The following is a 23,748-nucleotide window of genomic DNA, read 5'->3' as shown; positions in this document are numbered from 1 at the left end:
ATCTACTTTCCTGTTTTTGCCTCCAAAGTGGATAACTTCACATTTATCCACATTATACTCCATCTGCCATGCATTTGCCCACTCACCCAGCCTATCTAAGTCACCTTGCAGCCTCCTAGCATCCTCCTCACAGCTAACACTGCCTCCCAGCTTCATGTCATCCGCAAACCTGGAGATGTTGCATTCAATTCATTCGTCCAGATCATTAATATATATTGTAAATAGCTGGGGTCCCAGCACTGAGCCTTGTGGTACCCCACTAGTCACTGCCTGCCATTGTGAAAAGGACCCGTTTACTCGTACTCTTTGCTTCCTGTCTGCCAGCCAGTTCTCTATCCACATCAATACTGAACCCCCAATACCGTGTGCTTTAAGTTTGCATACTACTCTCTTATGTGGGACCTTGTCGAAAGCCTTCTGAAAGTCCAGATACACCACATCCACTGGTTCTCCCCTATCCACGCTACTAGTTACATCCTCGAAAAATTCTATAAGATTCGTCGGACATGATTTACCTTTCATAAATCCATGCTGACTTTGTCCAATGATTTCACCACTTTCCAAATGTGCTGCTATCCCATCTTTAATAACTGATTCTAGCAGTTTCCCCACTACCGATGTTTGACTAACTGGTCTGTAATTCCCCATTTTCTCTCTCCCTCCCTTTTTAAAAAGTGGGGTTACATTAGCTATCCTCCAATCCTCAGGAACTACTCCAGAATCTAAAAAGTTTTGAAAAATTATCACTAATGCATCCACTATTTCTGCAGCTACTTCCTAAAGTACTCTGGGATGCAACTTATCTGGCCCTGGGGATTTATCGGACTTTAATCCATTCAATTTACCTAACACCACTTCCCGGCTAACCTGGATTACACTCAGTTCCTCCATATCATTTGACCCCCGGTCCCCTGCTATTTCTGGCAGATTAATTATGTCTTCCTTAGTGAAGACAGAACCAAAGTAGTTATTCAATTGGTCTGCCATGTCCTTGTTTGAACAAATAAGGATGTTGGGCAAAAGTAGAATATGATTGAAATCTAACGCTCCCTTTGACTGTACAACCTTCACTGTGTCCATTCACGAATAAAGCTCACTTACCTTTGATAGTCTATAACCGTAGCCTACCATGATGCAGTCACTCGTGTGAAAGAGAAAAGAAAAAGTGTGAGGCCAAGTATTTCTGCAAAAACCCTGGTAAAGTTATAATGATGGGACAGAGGACATACAACGATAATTCACCCTACACTTTAGTTTTAGTTTTAGTTTTATAGATACAGAGTGGAAAGGGGTCCTTCAGCCCACCGAGTATGTGCTGACTAGTGATCCCCGCACACTGACACTATCCTACACACACTAGGGACACTTTTTACGATTGTACCAAGCCAATTAACTTACAAACCTGTATGTCTTTAGAGCGTGGGAAGAAACCGGAGATCCCGGAGCAAATCCACGCAGTCACGGGGAGAACGTACAAACTTGGTACAGACAGCACCAGTAGTCAGGATCGAACTCGGGTCTCTGGCGCTGTAAGGCAACAACTCTACCGCTGCCATCATAATTGCATGAGATTGATTTGCAGGGGTTGGCACAATAGAGCTGCTAAATTTGTATAAGATAATTACAAGCAGTTGAATAAAGGGGTGGGAATTAATAAGCTTTGGCTTCTTCCTGCTCCTTTTTGGACGCATACGATTTCATTTATTTATAGATATTGTTTATGACACTTTATAAATGTTCTTTATAAATGGTGGCCGACTAGGAAAAGGGGAGACCTGGGTGTCATGGTACACCAGTCATTGAAAGTAGGCACGCAGGTGCAGCAGGCAGTAAAGAAAGCGAATGGTATGTTAGCTTTCATAGCAAAAGGATTTGAGTATAGGAGCAGGGAGGTTCTACTGCAGTTGTACAGGGTCTTGGTGAGACCACACCTGGAGTATTGCGTGCAGTTTTGGTCTCCTAATCTGAGGAAGGACATTATTGCCATAGAGGGAGTGCAGAGAAGGTTCACCAGACTGATTCCTGGGATGTCAGGACTGTCTTATGAAGAAAGACTGGATAGACTTGGTTTATACTCTCTAGAATTTAGGAGATTGAGAGGGGATCTTATAGAAACTTACAAGATTCTTAAGGGGTTGGACAGGCTAGATGCAGGAAGATTGCTCCCGATGTTGGGGAAGTCCAGGACGAGGGGTCACAGCTTAAGGATAAGGGGGAAATCCTTTAAAACCGAGATGAGAAGAACTTTTTTCACACAGAGAGTGGTGAATCTCTGGAACTCTTTGCCGCTGAGGGTAGTCGAGGCCAGTTCATTGGCTATATTTAAGAGGGAGTTAGATGTGGCCCTTGTGGCTAAGGGTATGGAGAGAAGGCAGGTACAGGATACAGAGTTGGATGATCAGCCATGATCATATTGAATGACGGTGCAGGCTCGAAGGGCCGACTGGCCTACTCCTGCACCTAATTTCTATGTTTCTATGTTTCTATGTTTCTTGTTTTATTTTTTGTATGCTGTTTCACACTTGCTTTTTATTCTTTTATTCTGTTCGAAATAAAGAATTAAATAAACAAACAAGTAAACAAACAAATAAATAAATAAATAGAGCTGTCCAGGCATATCAGGATAAAAAATGACTTTTTGGGATAAGAAAGACATTCAGGCAGGGTTTTTCTTTATTGGTTATTGGTTATATTATGGGGCATCGCTGTGCTTTAATACCAATTCCCTGTTATGCAACTGTAATTTTGGAGACCAGTCAGAGAAACCATCAGTGACAATGTTAAACCACTATTGTTACAATCCACTATCAACATTGGTAGATACAGAACAAATGTATAGATATAAAAGGGATGTTTTATGCTGACATTGCAAATGTTGGAGTCTGCATTACTGAAAGCATATGATAATTTAGTGAGTAATAGAGAGCAGGCAATAGAACTGACAAGAACTGACATAGTCACTGTTATGGAGATGTCTTTATGCAAATGAGAATGCAGCAAAGAGAAGATCTTTCCTCAATGCAGGCCCTGAAGCCACACACAGATTCTATTGATCTTCCATTGCATTGTCATTTTCAGCTGTTTCCCCGGGTGTTCTGCTGGAATTATGCCAGAAAACCACCAAAAGCTCGGTAGAATTTTGGGTTTTTACGATTGGTATAAATAATGACAAAGGACGTTTCTAAACTGCACCATTCACTGCACGATCACAGACCAGGGAGCAACTGCAGAGGAATATTAATCATATTTAACAGCCCCAATCTAGGGAAACCCCACGGTAAATCTCCCAGCCAACAAAAATACATGGATCTTCAGCATGATGTAATTAATTGGACTAGAACTTGAAGTAGCTTTACTGCTGTGCCACATGCATCATGAAGGGGAAATGAGCAGATAACTCATCAAAGTGTCAAGTGTATTATTTAAATCAATACAGTACCAATCTGAAGAAGGGTCTTGACCCGAAACGACACCTAATCCTTGTTCTCCAGAACAAAGGGTCACAGTTTAAGGATAAGGGGAAAATCTTTTAGGACCGAGATGAGAAAAACATTTTTCACACAGAAAGTGGTGAATCTGTGGAATTCTCTGCCACAGAAGGTAGTTGAGGCCACAGTTCATTGGCTATATTTAAGAGGGAGTTAGATGTGGCCCTTGTGGCTAAGGGGATCAGGGGATATGGAGAGAAGGCAGGTACAGGATACTGAGTTGGATGATCAGCCATGATCATATTGAATGATGGTGCAGGCTCGAAGGGCCGAATGGGCTACTCCTGCACCTATTTTCTATGTTTCTATGCTTCTATGAGATGCTGTCTGACCCGCTGAGTTACTCCAGCTTTTTGTGGCTAAACCAGCATCCGCAGTTTCTTCCTGCACGGCACCAACCACTGATCTATCATTATGCCACTTATTTGTGTGACCTCATATGTTGTCTTTATATGCACCTAGACCACCAGGGGACCTATGCAAGGATGCTGTTTGTTGATTTTAGCTCTGCATTCAACACCATTGTGCCAGAGCTACTACACTCCGAACTTTCCGAGTTGACTGTGCCTGAACCCCTCTGTCGGTGGATCACCAGCTTCCTGACAGACAGGAAGCAGCATGTGATGTTTGGAAAGCACATTTCGGACCCGCAAACCCTCAGCATAGGAGCACCGCAAGCCTGCGTACTCTCTCCTCTACTCTCTCTACACCAACGACTGCACCTCCACAGACTTCTCTGTCAAGCTTCTCAAGTTTGCAGATGACACAGTGGAATTGATTGTAGACTTTAGGAGAGCTCCCCCTCCCCTCACCCCACTCACCATTAACAACACCACAGTCACATCTGTGGAGTAATTTAAGTTCCTGGGAACCATCATCTCCAGGGAACTTAAGTGGGGGGCTACCATCGACCCTATAGTCAAAAAGGCCCAACAGAGGATGTACTTCCTGCGGCAGCTGAGGAAGCACAATCTGCCACAGGCAATGATGGTCCAATTCTACACGGCCATCGTAGAGTCTGTTCTCACCTTCTCCATCATGGTCTGGTTTGGCTCAACCACCAAGCACGACATCCGGAGGCTGCAGTGAATCGTCCGATCAACAGAGAAGATTATTGACTGCAACCTTCCCTCCATTGATGAACTGTACACTGCAAGGGCCAGGAAGCGAGTGGGCAAGATCATCTCTGACCCCTCTCAACCTGGCCACAAACTCTTTGAATCACTTCCCTCCGGAAGGCGACTCCGGACTGTCAAAGCTGCCACAGCCAGACATAAAAACAGTTTTTATCCACGAGTAGTTGCTCTACTCAACAGCCAAAAATCTGTAGCCTCCTTTTGCTCTGGTATTTTATTTAATGCACATGTTTAATCAATAATATTTTATTATTAATGTTTAATGTTTTATGTGTCATTCCTAACTCTCACTGTATGTCATGTTGTCACTTGCGGGTGGAGCACCAAGGCAAATTCCTTGTATGTGAATACTTGGCCAATAAACTTATTAATTAATTCATTCATTCATTCTATTGGGGACATTGTTGGTCGAATAAATACCTTCTGGCATGAAGGAATAGGGAGTTTAGAGAAGGATGGGTTTCCAAACCATTTGTGGGATGATAGCAAGACCAGCATTTAGTCTCAGATTGCTCACAGGGAGCAATCAGTGAGCCATCTCCTTAAACCACTGCAGGCCTTGTGGTGAAGATATTTCTTTCATAATGTTACCCTGGGGGAAGTGACAAGATTTAAACACACCAGTAGAAACATAGAAACATAGAAAATAGGTGCAGGAGTAGGCCATTCGGCCCTTCGAGCCTGCACCGCCATTCAATATGATCATGGCTGATCATCCAACACAGTATCCTGTACCTGCCTTCTCTCCATACCCCCTGATCCCTTTAGCCACAAGGGCCACATCTAACTCCCTCTTAAATATAGCCAATGAACTGTGGCCTCAACTACCTTCTGTGGCAGAGAATTCCACAGATTCACCACTCTCTGTGTGAAAAATGTTTTCCTCATCTTGGTCCTAAACAATTTCCTCTTTATCCTTAAACTGTGACCCCTTGTTCTGGACTTCCCCAGCATCGGGAACAATCTTCCTGCATCTACCCCTTAAGAATTTTGTAAGTTTCTATAAGATCCCCCCTCAATCTTGTAAATTCTCCAAAAGATCTCCAAGAGGTGAATCACACAGCCTTGATGCAGGGTCTTGACATGAAACCTCAGTCATTATCCCTCTGCCTCCAAAGATGCCGCCTGACTCATTGAGTTCATCCAGCATTTTATTGTTTAGTTTCAAGGAGAGAATTGTGTAGGGCATAGCAATGAATGTGTTTGTTTCGGCCATCGGGAAGCATGGTGTGAAAACCGATGGATATTATTCAGGGGAATTGCAGGAATTGGATATTTTTGGCAACCAAGGATAAATGCGACAGTGAAAATGCAGAAACAAGGAACTGCAGATGCTGGTTTATATAAAAGGACACAGAGTTCTGAAGTAACTCAGCAGGTCATGCAGAACCTGCTGAGTTACTCAAATGTGAGTTCACTTCCTTTTTTTCATGTAGAATAGCTTTTGTTAAGACTGAAAAGTCATATATTATACTTTTATTTCATGTAGAAAATTTAGCACCGTTTCAGAATTATGTACCCAGATTATATAATATATTTTGTAAAGACTGCTGATCATTAAATGAGAATCGCATGCTACACTTGAGAACGGCATGTCTTTATGGCTTTCTGTTGCGTTGTCCAATAAAGAGCTCACAATTCAAGGACAAAACAAAATGAATGTACCTGACAATCCTTGCAAGCTTTTATTTTGCGTACCTTCGTTGTCTGGTACATCCAAATTCTGAACTAATGCTTCACAAATGCAATCTCTTGCAGCTAACACCCACTAATACAGACAGCAATCTGGTAATCCTCATGCACCAGCTCCAAAGCCTTCACATTTCTCCTGTAATGGGGTGAGAATTGCATCTCCAAATTTGGCCTCACCAAAGTTTTATACAGCTGATTTTTATACTCAATGCCCCGACTGATGAGGCCAAACATAACATTCACCTTCTTTACCACTCAATCTGCATGTGTTACCACTTGCAGGAAGATATGCACCACAAGTACATCAATGCTATTAAGGGTCTTGCCATTAACTGTAATATCCGCCTTACATTTGGCCTCTCAAAGCGCAGCACCTCAGATTTACGCACATGTACATGTTCCCTAGATCAGTGCAGGGGTTATTTCAGCAGGAATATAGTAACAGTCATGTACAGGATAATTATACAGAATTAATACAGAATTGTACAGAATAATGAAAGGCACAGATAGAGTGGATGTGGAAAGGATGTTTCCACTGGTGAAAAAGTCTTGGACCAGAGGTCACAGCCTCGGAATTAAAGGGCAGTCTTTTAGAAAGGAGGTGAGGAGGAACATCTTTAGTCAGAGGGTAATTAATCTGTGGAACTCGTTGCGACAGGGCTGTGGAAGCCAAGACAGTGGATATTTTTAAGGCAGAGATAGACAAATTATTGATTAGAATGGGTGTCAAGGGTTATGGGGAGAAGGCAGCAGAATGGGGTTAGGAGGCAGTGATCAGCCATAATTGAATGGTGAAGTAGACACGATGGGCCGAATGGACTAAATCTACTCCTGCAACTTGTGTACCGCAAGTGTTGTTCTAGCAATGCCACTCTTCCACTTTAACTGAACAGACTCAGAACAGATCTGTTATGTGTGAGCTGCTGGGAATTCATGAGCTCACAATCCACCTGAATACAGAAGGGCTGGATTGTCCATTGTTAATATAAGCCATCGGATAATGTCTGGGTGTGTCGTTGGATGTACGGGTGACCCGGAGTCAAGGGGAAGTCCTAGAAAAGTTCCTAGTAAATGGGCTGCATTGCGATTTTCCGTAAGGCAAAGTCACATCAACTGCCCACGCGTCAAGAATTGCCAGATGAGAGTGAATACATTTTATGTTGATTTGTTTCCCTTTTCTTTCACGCAGATTCCACGAGAACAAGTTTTTATTTTGTACCTCAAATTTTTGGTCGTGATTTGTGAGTTCTATAGAGGACGAGTTTCCATAACCGGAATGGCCGTAACTTGGGGATTTGCCTACGTAACTGATCATAGAAACATAGAAAACAGGTGCAGCAGTAGGCCATTTGGCCCTTCGAGCCAGCATCGCCATTCAATATGATCATTGCAGGTGATCATCCAAAATCAGTACCCCGTTCCTGCTTTTTTCCCATATCCCTTGATTCCGTTAGCCCTAAGAGCTAAATCTAAAGGGCCTGTCCCACTGACCGGACATTACAGCGACTGTCTTCGACCATCAAGCTTGAGGGCACTCGCCTGGCAAACCTCGAGCTGGATCGACCGTCAGCGATGAAACCGTGAGCTGGATCGACCGACTGCACACACACACACACACACATATACACACACACACTCATATACACATACTCACACACACGCACACACGCACGCACGCACGCACGCACGCACGCACACACACACATACACACACACAAACACATCGCAAAGGCGGGGACCAGGGAGCGCTGTCTGAAATTCACACCCGCGATGAACAGGAACGTAAAAGACGGCTGCACAGTGTACGGTAGGTTCTTTAGAAAGCGCGGGGGGGGGGGGAGGGGGAGAGAAGGGGAGAGAAAGGGAGAGAAAGGGAGAGGAAGGGAGAGAAGGGGAGGGAAAGGGAGGGAAGGAGTGGAGACACTTTTAAGAAGGCAGACGACATTTAATAAAGTTTAGCGGGCATTTTACCTACCGGTCGGTTTTCCTTGCTACTGAAAACTCCAATGAGCCAATTAAAATGCCCAGTCAGCGAAGGAGATTGCCTACGGCTACCTAGACTGCCTATAACTACATGGCGACACCACTAACACTGCACTACGAGTTCAAAAGAACCATGCAGACAAAATTTTTACTCGCGGAAAATTTTTCAACATGCAGAAAAACTTTCCTCGACCAAACGAGTATGCGGGAACTTCCCTCGAGCATGAAGGAGAGTAACAGTGACCTCCTAGGACCACGTGTCGACCATGCTGCGAGTTTGTGGCAAGAGCAAACTCTTCTAAACTCACAGATTAGGTCGCCGCAGTGGGACAGCCCCTTAACTCTCTCTTAAAAACATCCAATGAATCGGCCTCCAATTTACAGAATTCTCTTCTGTGGCAGAGAATTCCACAGATTCACAACTCTGGCTGAAAAAGTTTTTCCTCATATCAGTCCTAAATGGCCTACCCCTTATTCTTAAACTCTGACCCCTGGTTCTGGACTCCCCCAACATGGGGAACATTTTTCCTGCATCTAGGCTGTCCAATCCCTTAAGAATTTTACATGTTTCTATAACATTCCCTCTCATCCTTCTAAATTCCAATGAATATAAGCCCAGTCGAACCATTCTTTCATCATATGTCAGTCCCGCCATCCCGGGAATTAACCTGATGAACCTCAATAGCAAGAATGTCCTTCCTCAAATTATCAACAACCTTTTGCATCTGGGCAAAACTGCATGCGTAATCATGACAAAATAAGCTTCTGCAGAAGATAGCCGACGCATTTAGTGATAGTTGACAAGCAAATTTCTCTCCTTGGCACCGCACACACAGGGGGAAGTTAAAGATGCTGATAGCGTCATAGGATTTGAGTATAGGAGCAGGGAGATTCTACTGCAGTTGTACAGGGTCTTGGTGAGACCACACCTGGAGTATTGCGTACAGTTTTGGTCTCCTAATCTGAGGAAAGACATTCTTGCCGTAGAGGGAGTACAGAGAAGGTTCACCAGACTGATTCCTGAGATGTCAGGGCTTTCATATGAAGAAAGACTGGATAGCCTCGGCTTGTACTCGCTAGAATTTAGAAGATTGAGGCGTGATCTTATAGAAACGTACAAAATTCTTAAGGGGTTGGGACAGGCTAGATGCAGGAAGATTGTTCCCGATGTTGGGGAAGTCCAGGACAAGGGGTCACAGTTTAAGGATAAGGGGGAAATCTTTTAGGACCGAGATGAGAAAAACATTTTTCACACAGAGAGTGGTGAATCTCTGGAATTCTCTGCCACAGAAAGTAGTTGAGGCCAGTTCATTGGCTATATTTAAGAGGAAGTTAGATGTGGCCCTTGTGGCTAAAGGGATCAGGGGGTATGGAGAGAAGGCAGGTACAGGATACTGAGTTGGATGATCAGCCATGATCATATTGAATGGCTCGAAGGGCCGAATGGCCTACTTCTGCATCTATTTTCTATGTTTCTATGTTTCTAGGTGAGTCCTTTTCCCATTACTGCTTGCACCATCTATAGACTGGAAAGGCTACAAGTCTCCCTCTAGGAGATGGCAGGGGCTATTCATCTATCTGGTTGAAAATGCTGTTCTTGTAGCATTTTGAGGTATTGCCACTTCAATGTTCATGAGCTGAATGGAATGATAACTGTGATAGAATCACCAGTCAGATGCTAATACTGCAACGCAAGAGCATAAGAAATATGCAGATCATATAGCCTCTCGAGGATGCTACGTAATATAAAAATAATGAGGTTGATTGATCTTAGCTTCAACTTTTCCTGCTTGAATCCGATGATTTCAGAAAGTCTCTCCCAAACCAGCCATGAATAAATTCAATGATTCAGCCTCTACAACCCCCTGGTGTAAAGAATTCTGAAGGGTCTTGTGGATAACAAATATCCTTTTTTTCTTTAATTTGCTTCAGAACAATTACTTCTGCTTCAAATAATAATAATAATAATAATAATAACATTAAACTTTATTATGGACTCAAAGTCCAGACAAGGGGCAACATTACATTAAAAATGCGTTGCATATCAAATATCATAAATATATATAAAATCATGGTATATCACATAAAAACATCATAATTTATATTTAACAAAAACCCACAATACTTAAGTTAAAAATACAGTTTAAAAGAATGATCAATGTCCTACAACGAGACAATGATACCAGTGCCTCCACAGCTGGGATTCGTAGCGTGTAGTGCTAACCCTTATGTTTGTCAAGGCCGCAATAAGCACGTTTTTAGTCATTTATCCTGCAAATGAATTTATACATGTGGTGTCTTAGGATAGCTTCTAAAGTACTGACTCCTGCAGCCACAAACATATTACTGGCACTACACCATCTAGGTTGCCTTAGCAGTGTTCTCATGGCATCGTTATATGCCACCTTTACTCTCTGCAAACTTGTCTTTAAATAGTTCGACCACAGGTGCGCAGTGTAGAGGGGTGTGCAGTATGCTCTAAATAGCGACATCTTCACCACATCTGCACACGCACCAAATTTACGCAAGAGAATATTCGCCTGTACATACAGCATGCGTCGTTGCCTATAAATATCCTCATCATCTGTCATTTGTTCTGTAATAATATGCCCTAGATATTTTATCTTATTACAGACACTAAGATTAATGTCAGACAATTTAAAAACAGGGCATTTTAGGCATTTATCCTCTTTGGTTCTACAGACCATAACAGCACTCTTACTAGCATTATATTTAATGTCATGTTCCACACCATACACAGAACATATAGTAAGGAGCTGCTGGAGACCAGCGCTGGATGGACTAAAGATCACAAGATCATCTGCATACATAATATGGTTCACTAAAATATTACCAATCACGCACCCAGTGTTACAGGCTTTCAATTGTTTAGACAGATCATCAATATATAGATTAAAAAGGACTGGGGACAAAATCCCCCCTTGTCTAACACCATTGCTAACCCCATATGGGGATGGGACCCTATTGCCCCATTGTATTTGCATAGTCTGGTGGGCATACCAGTAGGCCAGAATTCTAACAATGTATTCAGGCTCCCCTCTTTGACTCATTTTACCAAACAGCTTTCTGTGATTAACACGGTCAAAAGCTTTGGAAGCATCCATAAAGCACATAAGGATTGAAGAGTTTTTGCCTCTATATTTGTTTACAATCTCCTTTAGGGCATATATGCATGTCAGTGCCATGTTTAGCTTTAAAACCAAACTGGTTATCTGTGGAATTAACAAACTCATTTATTCTATCCAGCAGAACTCTTTCTAAGACTTTTGACAATATGCCGGCATATTCAAAGCAATGCTATTTGATTCTATTCTTTTATGAAGAGAAATATCATATTAGCATTCACTTTGTCAAGCCCCACGAAAAGCCAATATATTTCAATAAGAACACCATTCTTATTCAGCTTCCTTAGTCATTCGTCATAAGGAAACACTTTCATGCCAGGAATCAATCTCTGAATTCTCTCCAGAGCAAATACTTCATTCTTTAGGCAGTAAGTGAATTACAATTGTAGAGAGTATTCCACATGTGGTCCCTCCAATGCACTGTTCAGTTGCAGCCTCATTTCCCTATTTTTTAACTCCGTCTTCATTTTTCTCTGTCATCTCATTAGCTATATATACATCTTGGTTACTCGATCAAAAAGCAGAATATAGCTAATGTAAAGTCCATTCTTATTCAAGGAAAATGATGGGGGAAGTTTGGGTGGGTAGTTTGATGGTGACGGCACCATAATTGCGAGCACTCTGTAATATTACTACGGGCTACTTAGTGAACAGTAACTGTTCCCAGAGCAAGGCAAATCCATCTTGTTTCTTAACGTTAGCAAGGTAAAACCAAGTTTGCTATTTTCACGATTATCGAGAAGGCTTCTGACATTGCTTGTGTGATTTTTAGCCAATGGAATTCAACACAATATTTACAGATGTCCGATTACAAGAAATGAACAAATTCAGGTTAGCAGTTCTAAAATTATGCCTTATCAATTGTGATATTTAATTTAATAAATTGTGCTATCTACATAATATCAGAAATTGGAAGAGTTGTCTAAGATAGGAATTCATAGCAGAACTGCACTATTTGTGGAAGCATCCATTGGATGAGCTGTCAAGTCAAGACCTTGATTATTCCACTGATCCTGGGGAACATTAATGGTCATAGACCACAAATTACAGAGGAAGAAGGAATTATTTAAGGATAGGTTCACCTCTTTGCAAAAGCCAAGTTCTTTAGTCATGCAGGCCCTTTTTCATTTCAAGACGCTTGCAAAATGGCCGCCATGCTTGCTCACTTCAATGCAACCCCCATTTTTTTTTGTGGAAGATTTTTATGGAGTGATGGGATGAGCTGGCTTTCAACTTTCCTTCGCATAGAAGGAGTTGGTAAAACCCGGCATGGTTGGAAACATGCACTATGATCTGCACAGAGTCAAGGCCACAGATTTCATTATATCTGAGACATTCACACCATGCAAAGAAACAACAGCTGGCAAAACTGATAAGAAACTGAGAGCCTACTGTGAAGAAGGGAAGTGTTATACTAATTCAACATAATATGCAGAGTAAAGGCGGCGATTGTAGAATTCTGCTTGGTAACTGCTTAAAATAGTCATGTGGAATAATTATCAGGCATATTTGGGAAAAGATGCAGCAAAAACATAAAATACAATAAACAATTGTTATAGTAATTCATATCAATAGCATTTATTATATATTCAAATACTTTAAATGTCAATGTATATTTATTAAATTACTTTCTGTAATCTTTAATGCAGTATCAGTTAAATCAAACAGAGTTTTACATGAATTAATGAATACAAGAATTAATGTATAATAGAGTGATAGATACTCTCGAAAGAAAGGCATTGGTTATCCCCCTGCCCTCAGTGCCCTTACCTGCAATGTAGATCGTTCTGAAGTATTTTGAGTCTGTGGAGTTCAGGTTAAAATGAGAATCAGCCCAGCAGACGGACAGCAGAGCAAGTAACAGCAGAGAAGTCATCGTTGAGACTGCAGAGATTCACTTCACTGTGGGAAAAACTAAAGGAATTTGGGTTATTGAATAAATGAGCAGAGATTTCACCAGCTGCAAATTGTCTTGAACACGCTGCAGTCAAACACACACAATGATCTTTATATTAACCCACAGTGAAATTTAACTGGATAAGTACTAACATAGAACATGAATTGTTATTAAAATCCAGCTTTAGTAACATCAGCAATTTCCTTACGGAATTCGCACACAAATTACAGAGAAAGAAAAGCTAAAGTACAGTTTAAATTACAGTTGCCACATTATTTAAGAATACTCATATTATTACAGAGAAGTAGAAACAGACTTGTTCACAGCGTTCGTTAGGTTAATGCCTTAAATATTTTCAAATAACATCTATTTCATACATTTTACTACTGGTATACAAAGTCCAAGGTTAGATGAATGGGTACGATATAAGTGCTTGGATCAGTTCAGCACTCTACTCAGTCATATCCTCAGAGCAGCAGAAACCCCTTTGCAGCATTTTACTTTTATCCTTCAGAACTGAAACATGAAACTAAAACTCTTGGAGTATACTCACCATTTTAAACCGTGCTATCACTTGGTGTAGCAATGAGGAAGACAATGTTGAAACTAGGTTAGAGTGGACAGTGCAACCACTGCAGTCAGTCACACACACAGATTGATTTTTCATTAATTTCTACCCTAGAATGCTGACGCACAAACTCAATGTGCCAGGTAGCGTGTCCGCAGTCAGCAAAGCTGCATGCAGCAGAATGGCACAACCAGGCTATGTAGAGCCATTAGATCTCAGCTCATTGTCATCACAAATACATCTGATGCATTCGAAAATGCTTCAGGGAATACTGCAATGTAATTGACAGAAAAAAATCACATAGAAATAAGGCTGATTCTGTTTTAGAAATATATTTCTAAGCAGTTGTAGGTTATTTAGCCTGCCCCTGTCACAGTACTTGCACTGGTGGAAATGAGAATGACATGCAATAATTTGGAACATATGAGCATGTGCTGCAATCCTGCATGGACTAAACTGCACCATTAACTACAGCATTGTAAAACCCAAATCTGTAGTCGCACTTTTTCAGGGACATATCCTAAAAGACCATCAATGAAAGCAGTTTCTTCCCAGCTGTTATCAGACAACTGAATCATCCTACTACAACAAGAGAGCAGTCCCAAATCATCCTACCACAACAAGAGTTAGCAGTATCCCGAACTACCATCTACCTCCATTGGTGACCCCTGAGCTATCCTCAGGTTTTGGACTTTGCTGGCTTTACCTTGCACTGAATGTTGAGATGGGGATTTTCCTTATCATGGTATGATTTGAGTATAAGAGCAGGAGGTTCTACTGCAGTTGTACAGGGTCTTGGTGAGACCACACCTGGAGTATTGCATACAGTTTTGGTCTCCTAATCTGAGGAGGGACATTATTGCCATAGAGGGAGTACAGAGAAGGTTCACCAGACTGATTCCTGGATGTCAGGACTTTCATATGAAAAAAGACTGGATAGACATACTGTGGGATGCAGTTGGTAAGGTTTGTACTCGCTAGAATTTGGAAGATTGAGGGGGATGATCTTCAGATAGAGAACTTACAGGAAAAATTCTTAATGGGGTTGGACCGGGCTAGATGTCTGGGAAGATTGTTTCCCGATGTTGTGGGAAGTCCAGGGAACAAGGGGTCACAGTTTAAGGATAAGGGGGAAGTCTTTTAGGTGAAGACCGAGATGATGGAACGCCGGTGTTCAACATTTTTCACACAAAGAGGTGGATGCCCAATCTGGTGTGTGGAATTCTCTGCCACAGAAGGTAGTTGAGGCCAGTTCATTGGCTATATTTAAGAGGGAGTTAGATGTGGCCCTTGTGGCTAAAGGGATCAGGGGGTATGGAGAGAAGGCAGGTACAGGATACTGAATTGGATGATCAGCCATGATCATATTGAATGGCGGTGCAGGCTCGAAGGGCCGAATGGCCTCTACTCCTGCACCTAATTTATATGTTTCTATGTTTCTATGTATCTGGACACTGTAAATGGCTCGATTGTAATCATGTATTGTCTTTCTGCTGACTGGATAGCATGCAACAAAAAGCTTTTCACTGTACCTCAGTACATGTGGGAATAAACTAAACTGAACTGAACTGAAATTGTATTCATGTATGCATTGAAAGTATCACTTGACAGTGTACAAGGTGATGTTAAAAGTTAGGTTTTAGCCATCATTTGTCAGCCTCACCTGAACTATTATGCTCCAATGCTGATATGTCCTTCCCGATGGTCTGGAGGCTTGTTTGCAAAGTTATCACCTGGCCATCTGCTCCAACTTGGCAGCAGAGAGACAAGCCACTTATGCCAGTCGGCCCTGAGTCAAAATTATAATTGACTACTTATGAAACCACTAGAATTAATCTGCATATCACAGGAAGCACCTAATTTGTTTTTAACTGAACATTCTCAGCGCTTGTAATTTAAAATTGTAATCAGTTTTCAAGTTTACATTATTCCCCCCAATGGCCAGTCCAGTATCTACCAAATAAACCTCCATTTGAAGAAGGGTCATGACCCGAAAGGAACGTCACCTATACATGTTCTCCAGAGATGCTGCCCGACCCGTTGGGTTACTCCAGCACTCTGTGTCCTTTTGTTTATTAACCAGCCTTTGCTGTTCTTTGTTTCTTAATATATGTCCATGCTGCCCATATAAAGCTGCCAGGTGCGGTGTTGGAGGCAGATATAATGTTGGTGTTTAAGAGGCTTTTAGACATTGTGTCCAAAAGGCTGGTGGCTGTGCTGTACTTTGTTTTAAATAATCTATGCTCTTTGTGGGCATTAGGGGTACAACATTGCTGCAGTAAAACTGGTACTCATTTTAATTTGCTCAATTGACAGTCCGAAGTCAAATCATGGCAGGACAATAAATAATAGGAACTTGACAAGGGAGTCCAACTAGTGCAAATTGGGTGAAGTGCCTTCGACCTGAAGCTTCTGAACGATATGGACGGCACACTCACACAGTATGCGGAGCTGCTTCACATGACCAAGATTCAGTCCCGACCTCCAGTGCTGTTTATGTGGAGTTTGCACGTTCTCAGTGTCACCAAGTGGGTTTCCCCACAGTGTCACAGTTTCCTCCCACATCTGAAAAATGAGTGAATTGTCAGGGTAATTGGCGACTGCAAATTGTTACTAGTGGGTGCTGTAGGGTGAGTGATAGAAATGGGGAGAGAAGATGGGAAGGTGGGGTGAATAAAATGGGGTTAGCACATGATCAGTATAAATAGGTGCTTGAAGATCAGTGCAGACTCAATGGGTTAAAGACCGTTTCCTCTGCTGTATGCCACTATTAATATATCTCTATACCAAGTGCAGACCCGTTGGGTCTGCTCCCCCAGATGGTGTGAAGTGAGACCCCCAACCCAATATTCCACCATGCCATTCCCGCCTCGCTCCAATGGAACATGAAGCCGCTCTTGGCTCCAGTAAGATTCCAAAAACTGCCCTGGCCTCTTTCAATAGAAAAAAAATCCAATTGCACCTCCCCTGCCTGCTGCAGCTGTTCAAAAGTTCAGTGTTTCCTGTCTTGCAACTTTGTTTCGAAGTGTGTTGGAAGCTGATAGGAAGGAGGGCCCATCAATGAATCAAAAGGCAGGAACTGGCCCGTACTGCAGACTGTGGAACGGAGTTTGAGTTTTACCATCTGTGTAATAGATAATGTCTCGTATAATTAAGGCATTGCTAATTGTGAGGAGACCCTTTTCCACAGATCGGGAACAATCTTTATAAAACATCAAGAAGTGAGACCACCTGCTCAACCATTGAAAAAAAAATAATTTATTCTTGTCCTCAGCTCCTTTTTGCTTATATGTTCCCTGGAACCTCTTGGCTCCAATCTCATCTGAAAATTCTATCTTGGCCTTTAATGTGTTCAACGTCTCACTTCCACAATCTCTGGGATTGAGAATGACAATGATTCACAACTTCTGAGAAATTAAATTCTTCCTCATCTCCATCATAAGTGGGTGGATCCTGGACTCTGGAACTATGTCCCCAGTTCCAGATCATCCTATGAGGGAAACTATTCTCACAGCTTCTATTCTGTAAGGATTTTACATGAACAAATATCAATAAGGGACCCCAAGCTCCAATAAATGTTCTTGTCTTCTCAATTGTTCCTCATATGCCAACCCCTTCATCCCACCATTCAATGCGGTGACCCTTTGGACTCCAATGCGAGTATGTCTCTTGCCCATAATCAGGGTTGAAGGCTATGTAGCAGCTTGGATAGGAAATTGGCAAAGGTACCAAGAGATAGAGTGTGATGGTGAGAGGTTAGTTTTCATATTGGGAGGGAAGTATGGAATGGAGAACCTTAGAGGTCAGCATAAGGCCAACATGAGAGGAATAGACTGGGAAGATGCACAGAGTCTCTTGCCCAGAGTAAGTGAATCGAGGACCAGAGGACAAAGATTTAAGGTGAAGGGGAAAGATTTAACAGGTATCTGATGGGTATCCTTTTCACACAAAGGGAGGTGGGTGTATGGAACAAGCTGCCAGAGGAGGTAGTTGAGGAAGGGACTATCCCAACGTTTTAAGAAATAGTTAGACAGGTACATGGATACTTGTACATGGACAGGTACATAGACATTGTACATGGATAGGACAGGTTTGGAGGGATATGGACTGAATGCGGGCAGGTTGGACTAGTGTAGCTGGAACATGTTGGCCAGTGTGGGCAAGTTGGGCTGAAGGGCCTGTTTCCACACTGTATCACTCTATGACTGTCTTCTTAATATAGAAGTGATATGGATACCAGTGAAAAGGCCAACTTTTCCAAATTTGCAGATGACATAAAGCCTTGAGTTGTTGTAAACTGTGAAGGGATATTAATAGACTTGGACCTTGAGTGGAAGGTGTTGCTCTAACTTATAGATGCAGGGACCCAAGTGAGGACATCACTGGCTGCTCATTGGAATGCTGCCATCTCAGATTCCTTCCGTCATTCTGAAGACATAAGGAACTGCAGATGTTGGTTTACAAAATAAGGCACAAAGTGCTGGAGTAACTCAGCGGATCAGGCAGCATTTCTGGAGAACATTTTTTTTAAATTTCAAAATAGACTTTATTCAATTGATAAATATATACAATTCCTGAACCATTCAAACAAACAAAATTCATCCGACATTTTCGGAGACTATACAAATTTTTCCAGTATGATTTTTTTTACATTTGTCAAATTTCACCAACTCTGTGGCCCCTGTCCAAGCTCTGGAGAACATGGATAGGTGATGTTTAGGGTCAGCATCTTGACATACATCAGAACTTCATTGCCAATTAATCTAAAGCCTAGAGTCCCCTATCTGACAACAATATGGAAATATCAGCACCAGAAAGATGTACCACAATCTTTTCAAACGCTATTTACCGTAGGCAAAATTATTGCCAACAATGCCCCACATCGAAAAATAAGCTGCAAATATCTATGATCCATGCCTGCCGGGGATAATGAGCTCAAGATGATTGGTGACAGACTTATTGGCACAGGGACTCAGCAGCTGGAATTTGCAAAACCTAATACATTTCTAGGTCTTGTTCAAAATTAGATTTTCACGCCAATTCACTCCACCTTCTAAGCCACCACAGTGAAGAGATCTACAAACGTCCTAAGCTGTCCTTCAAAGTGTGTAGATAGTCAGGATGAAATGGTCCAGGTAAACTTTTCACCCAGAAAATAAAAGTCAAAAAGTGTATTTCACTCAATGTTACTCCATAACAAATAATTGGTTGCATCCCGATGTTGGGGAAGTCCAGAACAAGTGTCACAGTTTAAGGATAACGGGGGAAATCTTTTAGGACCGAGATGAGAAAAACATTTTTTACACAGAGAGTGGTGAATCTGTGGAATTCTCTGCCACAGAATGTAGTTGAGGCCAGTTCATTGGCTATATGAATTGGCAAGGGAGTTAGACGTGGCCCTTGTGGCTAAAGGAATCGGGGGGTATGGAGAGAAGCAGATACTGAGATTGGATGGTCAGCCATGATCATATTGAATGGCGGTGCAGGCTCGAAGGGCCGAATGGCCTACTCCTGCACCTATTTTCTATGTTTCTATGTTTCTATGCAATAAATAGATTGTTTTGCAACCTATTTGACAAGATAATCAGATTGATCTTACTAAATAATTGCAGCAATGTATTACTAACCCAAACATCTTTTTTTTATGGAGATACATATCTCATTATTATACAGATGAGCAGAGAGCAACACCACAAGATCATTTTGCCTGGTGAGTTGTCCTCCCGTTCAAGGTAGGCTGTCATCAGCTGGTATTCATTGTTACTCTATTAGATAGTGTAACCCCCCTCCCTCCACTCTATCCAAAGACCCCAGCAGCCCCTTCCAGGTGTGATAGAGATTCACGTGCACTTCTTCGAACTTCATCTACTGCTTGCTCTGTTCCCAAATTGGCTCCTTCACACTGGCGAGACCAAGCGTAGACTTGGCGATCGTTTTGACGAATACTTGCTCAGCCCTGCTTGATATATCGTTTGTTAACCATTTTATCGCCCCTGCCCCTTTCCATACCCACCTTTCAGTCATGGGCCCCATCCATCACCAGACTAAGGACACATGCTAAATGAACAATAGCTGTTGGGTTCCACTAGGGTAGCAATGGTGTGAACATTGAATTCGCCAATTTGAAGTATTTTTTGAGTATACGAGATACAGCATGGAAACAGCCATTCAACCCACCTAGTCCACTCCAATCAATGATCACCCCAACACTAGTTCCATCCTATGCACAAGAGGCAATTAACAAAGCCAATTAACCTACAAACCTGCACATCTTTAGAATGTGGGAGGAAACCAGAGCACGCGGAGAAAGTCCCAGGGACAATGTACAAACTCCATACAGGCAGCATCTGTAGTCAGGATCGAAACCCGGGTCTCTGGCGCTATTTGGCAGCAACTCTATCGCTGCGCCACTGTGCTGCCCAAAGTGAGAGAGAGAGCGAGAGAGAGAGAGAGAGAGCGACTGGAGACTCGAATACTCAGAGCAGCGTATTGTTACTTTATTCACTTTATTGGGGTCAGGAAAGAGTGTTTCACGTCGCGGGCCCTGTTTCAACCAATCTTTTCCACCACCTCGCACAAGAAGCGCAAGACAGATACCAATGTGCAGATGTCGAGAAGTGTGTTCAGCTCTGGCTGAACAACTTCTAATCTTGTGTGTGGACTCGATAAGAAGAAGAAGATTCACTTTATTCTGTGTTTTACTTGTATTTAGTTTTCATAAATAGTTATTTGTGTTTGTCAAAAAAAAAGAGGGAGAGGGAGAGGGAGAGGGAGAGTGAGAGGGAGAGAGTGAGAGGGAGAGTGAGAGGAAGAGGGTGTCAAGATTCCAGCAGCTTCAGTGTCTTATCTCTCCGTGTTACTTCCATTGCTATTCAAAACAATCACATTGTATTTATTGTATTATAAAGAGTAGTTATCCCTCAATGACCAAAGAACATGGACTCCAGTCTGTAGTTAGGATAATGGTAACAACTGAGGAATAATTTGAACAATCTCAAGCACCGGTACACTATTGCTGCCAGGGGGCATGGTGATGCAGCGGTAAAGTTGCTCCCTTACAGCGCATGCAGGGCTGGAGACCTCAGTTCGATCCCGACTGCGGGTGCTGTCTGTACGGAGTTTGTACGTCTCCCCCCATGACCATGTGGGTTTTCTCTGAGATATTCGGTTTCCTCCCACACTCCAAAGGTTAATTAGCTTGTAGGTTAATTAGCTTGGTATAAATTGTCCCTAGTGTGTGTAGGGTCTTGTAAATGTGTGGGGATCACAGGTCGGTACGGACGCGGTGGGCCGAAGGGCCTGTATCTGTGTGCTATCTCTAAATTAAACTAAACTAAACTATTGCCAGTGGTCCTTGAGATTATCACAACTCTCAATTCTCTTCAAACAGCGGAAATTTCAAAGATCACCCAAAGTTTAACATACTGTTCTTGGGTGGATGAAAGCTGTGACCTGTTCGTCATTTACAAAAGCTAACTTTCCCTTTCATTTCTGAGTGGCCAACAATGGCTGTGCAGGGCAGCACAGTGGTGCAGTGGTAGAGTTGCTGCTTTATAGCGCAGAGACACTGGTTCGATCCTGACTACGGGTGCTGCCTGTACAGGGCTATTATGGTCTCCCTGCGACTGTGTGGCTTTCCTCCTGGTGCTCCGGTTTCCTCCCGCATCTCAAATACACACAGGTTTGTAGGTTCATTGACGTTGGTTAAAAAAGTGTCCCCTGTGTGTGGAGTAGAACTACTCTATGGGTGATGGCTGGTCTGCAAGGACTTGTTGGGCCGAAGGGCTTGATTCCATGCTCTATTTCTAAGCTAAAATTAAACTAAATATCAACTGTGGGATTCCAGACCTTCAGAATGAACAGCATGAGCCACGGTATATCAGGGGTGTTGAATATCAAGCAAGGTGTGAAATATCAGCACAGTGAAATATCAGCACAGTGGACAAATTCCACCAAATTCATGTCTATCTTTTGTCCAGTTTGTCCCAAACATCTGTGTGTCAGGGCCGTGCCTTCAGTTTCTTTGGCATCACAAAGTATTACTCTACACCGCTCAGTAGATCAGAAATACCCTGCAGTTCAGCAGTTCCCAGGCTCATTGCAACCTGCAGAAGCCGACAAGATGAGTTTAATTTAGTTTAGTTCCGAGCTACAGCGTGGAATGCAGTGCACGGGATGCCCACACTGACCAGTGATCCCACACACATTAACACTATCCTACACACACTGGGGACAATTTACAAGCATACTAAGCCAATTAACCTGCAAACCATTATGTCTTTGAGTGTGGGAGGAAACCGAAGAGATCTCGGAGAAAACCCACGCGGTCACGAGGAGAAAACATAGAAACATAGAAACATAGAAAATAGGTGCAGGAGTAGGCCATTCGGCCCTTTGAGCTTGCACCGCCATTCAATATGATCCATGGCTGATCATCCAACACAGTATCCTGTACCTGCCTTCTCTCCATACCCCCTGATACCTTTTGCCACAAGGGCCACATCTAACTCCCTCTTAAATATAGCCAATGAACTGGCCTCAACTACATTCTGTGGTAGAGAATTCGGCCACCAGTTAGATAATAGTCTGCTTTCCCGTTTTTGCCACCAAAATGGATAACCTCACATTTATCCACATTATACTGCATCTGCCCAACATTTGCCCACTCACCCATCTCAGTCCTAATAGATTTCCCCCTTATCCTTAAACTGTGACCCCTTGTTCTGGACTTCCCCAACAGCGGGAACAATCTTCCTACATCTAGCCTGTCCAACCCCTTAAGGATTTTGTAAGTCCTACAAGATTCCCCCTCAATCTTCTAAATTCTAGCGAGTACAAGCCGAGTCTATCCAATCTTTCTTCGTATAAAAGTCCTGACATCCCAGGAATCAGTCTGGTGAACCTTCTCTGTACTCCTTCTATGGCAAGAACGTACAAACTCCGTAAAGACAGCCCCCGTAGTCGAGATCGAACCCGGGTCTCTGAGGCTGTAAGCGCTGTAAGGCAGCAACTCCACCACTGTGCCATCGCCTGCACATGAGAAGGGAAGATGCTGGGGATAATGAAGGCTAAAGTGACAAAAGTCTTGAAGCTTCTGCTTCATTGATCTAAGCATCGGGTCTGCCTTTAGTGGCTAAAATATCAGCTACAATACCTCTGCAATTCCCCACATTACAATAAAGAAACCCTTCATCATCTTTTCCACACAGTGGCACCGCAGTAGAGTTGCTGAATGTATGGATCACCATCCTACACCAGGGACAATTTGCTGTCTGTATGGAGTTTGCACGTTCTCCCTGTGACCACGTGGGTTTTCTCCAAGTGCTCCGGTTTCCTCCCACACTCCAAAGACATACAGGTTTGTAGGTTAATTGGCTTTGGTAAAGAATGTAAATTGCCCCTAGTGTGTAGGATAGTGCCAGTATGGTCAGTGCGGATTCGGTGGGCCAAAGCACCTGTTTCCACGCTGTACCTCTAAACTAAACTAAATTACTGACACAACGAATCTCAAGGTGAAATATAGAGATAGATAGATAGATAGATAGATAGATAGATAGATAGATAGATAGATAGATAGATAGATAGATAGATATAGATAGATAGATAGATAGATAGATAGATAGATAGATAGATAGATAGATAGCCTTTTATTGTCATTCAGACTTAGTCTGAACAAAATTGCAGCAGTCATACATATAATACAATAAAACAACAATAAACACATATTAACATCCACCACAGTGAGTCCACCCAGCATCTCCTCACTGTGATGGAGGCAAAAGTCTTAGGTCTGCAGTCTCTTCCCTCCTCTTCTCCCTCTGCGCTGGGGCGATTCCCC

At 42.5% G+C, this 23,748-nt stretch overlaps 1 protein-coding gene across 4 annotated transcripts in view; it reads right to left on the bottom strand.

Moving 5' to 3' along the window:
- The window catches only part of hapln1b (hyaluronan and proteoglycan link protein 1b), a 118,251-nt gene that overhangs the window by 47,762 nt on the left and 46,741 nt on the right, over positions 1–23,748 (bottom strand). For 3 of the 4 annotated variants that reach the window (XM_055633388.1, XM_055633387.1, XM_055633386.1), the window contains exon 2: positions 13,216–13,359. In XM_055633388.1, the coding sequence (XP_055489363.1) occupies positions 13,216–13,321 (106 nt within the window). In that variant the 5' untranslated portion in view covers positions 13,322–13,359. Of the gene's footprint in view, positions 1–13,215; positions 13,360–13,895; positions 14,216–23,748 lie in introns of those variants that run through there. The other variant, XM_055633389.1, reaches the window with a different exon arrangement.

This window comes from Leucoraja erinacea, chromosome 3 (assembly GCF_028641065.1).
Source record: "Leucoraja erinacea ecotype New England chromosome 3, Leri_hhj_1, whole genome shotgun sequence".
Classification (NCBI taxonomy): Eukaryota; Metazoa; Chordata; class Chondrichthyes; order Rajiformes; family Rajidae; genus Leucoraja; species Leucoraja erinaceus.
This window is presented reverse-complemented; position numbering and strand designations above follow the sequence as displayed.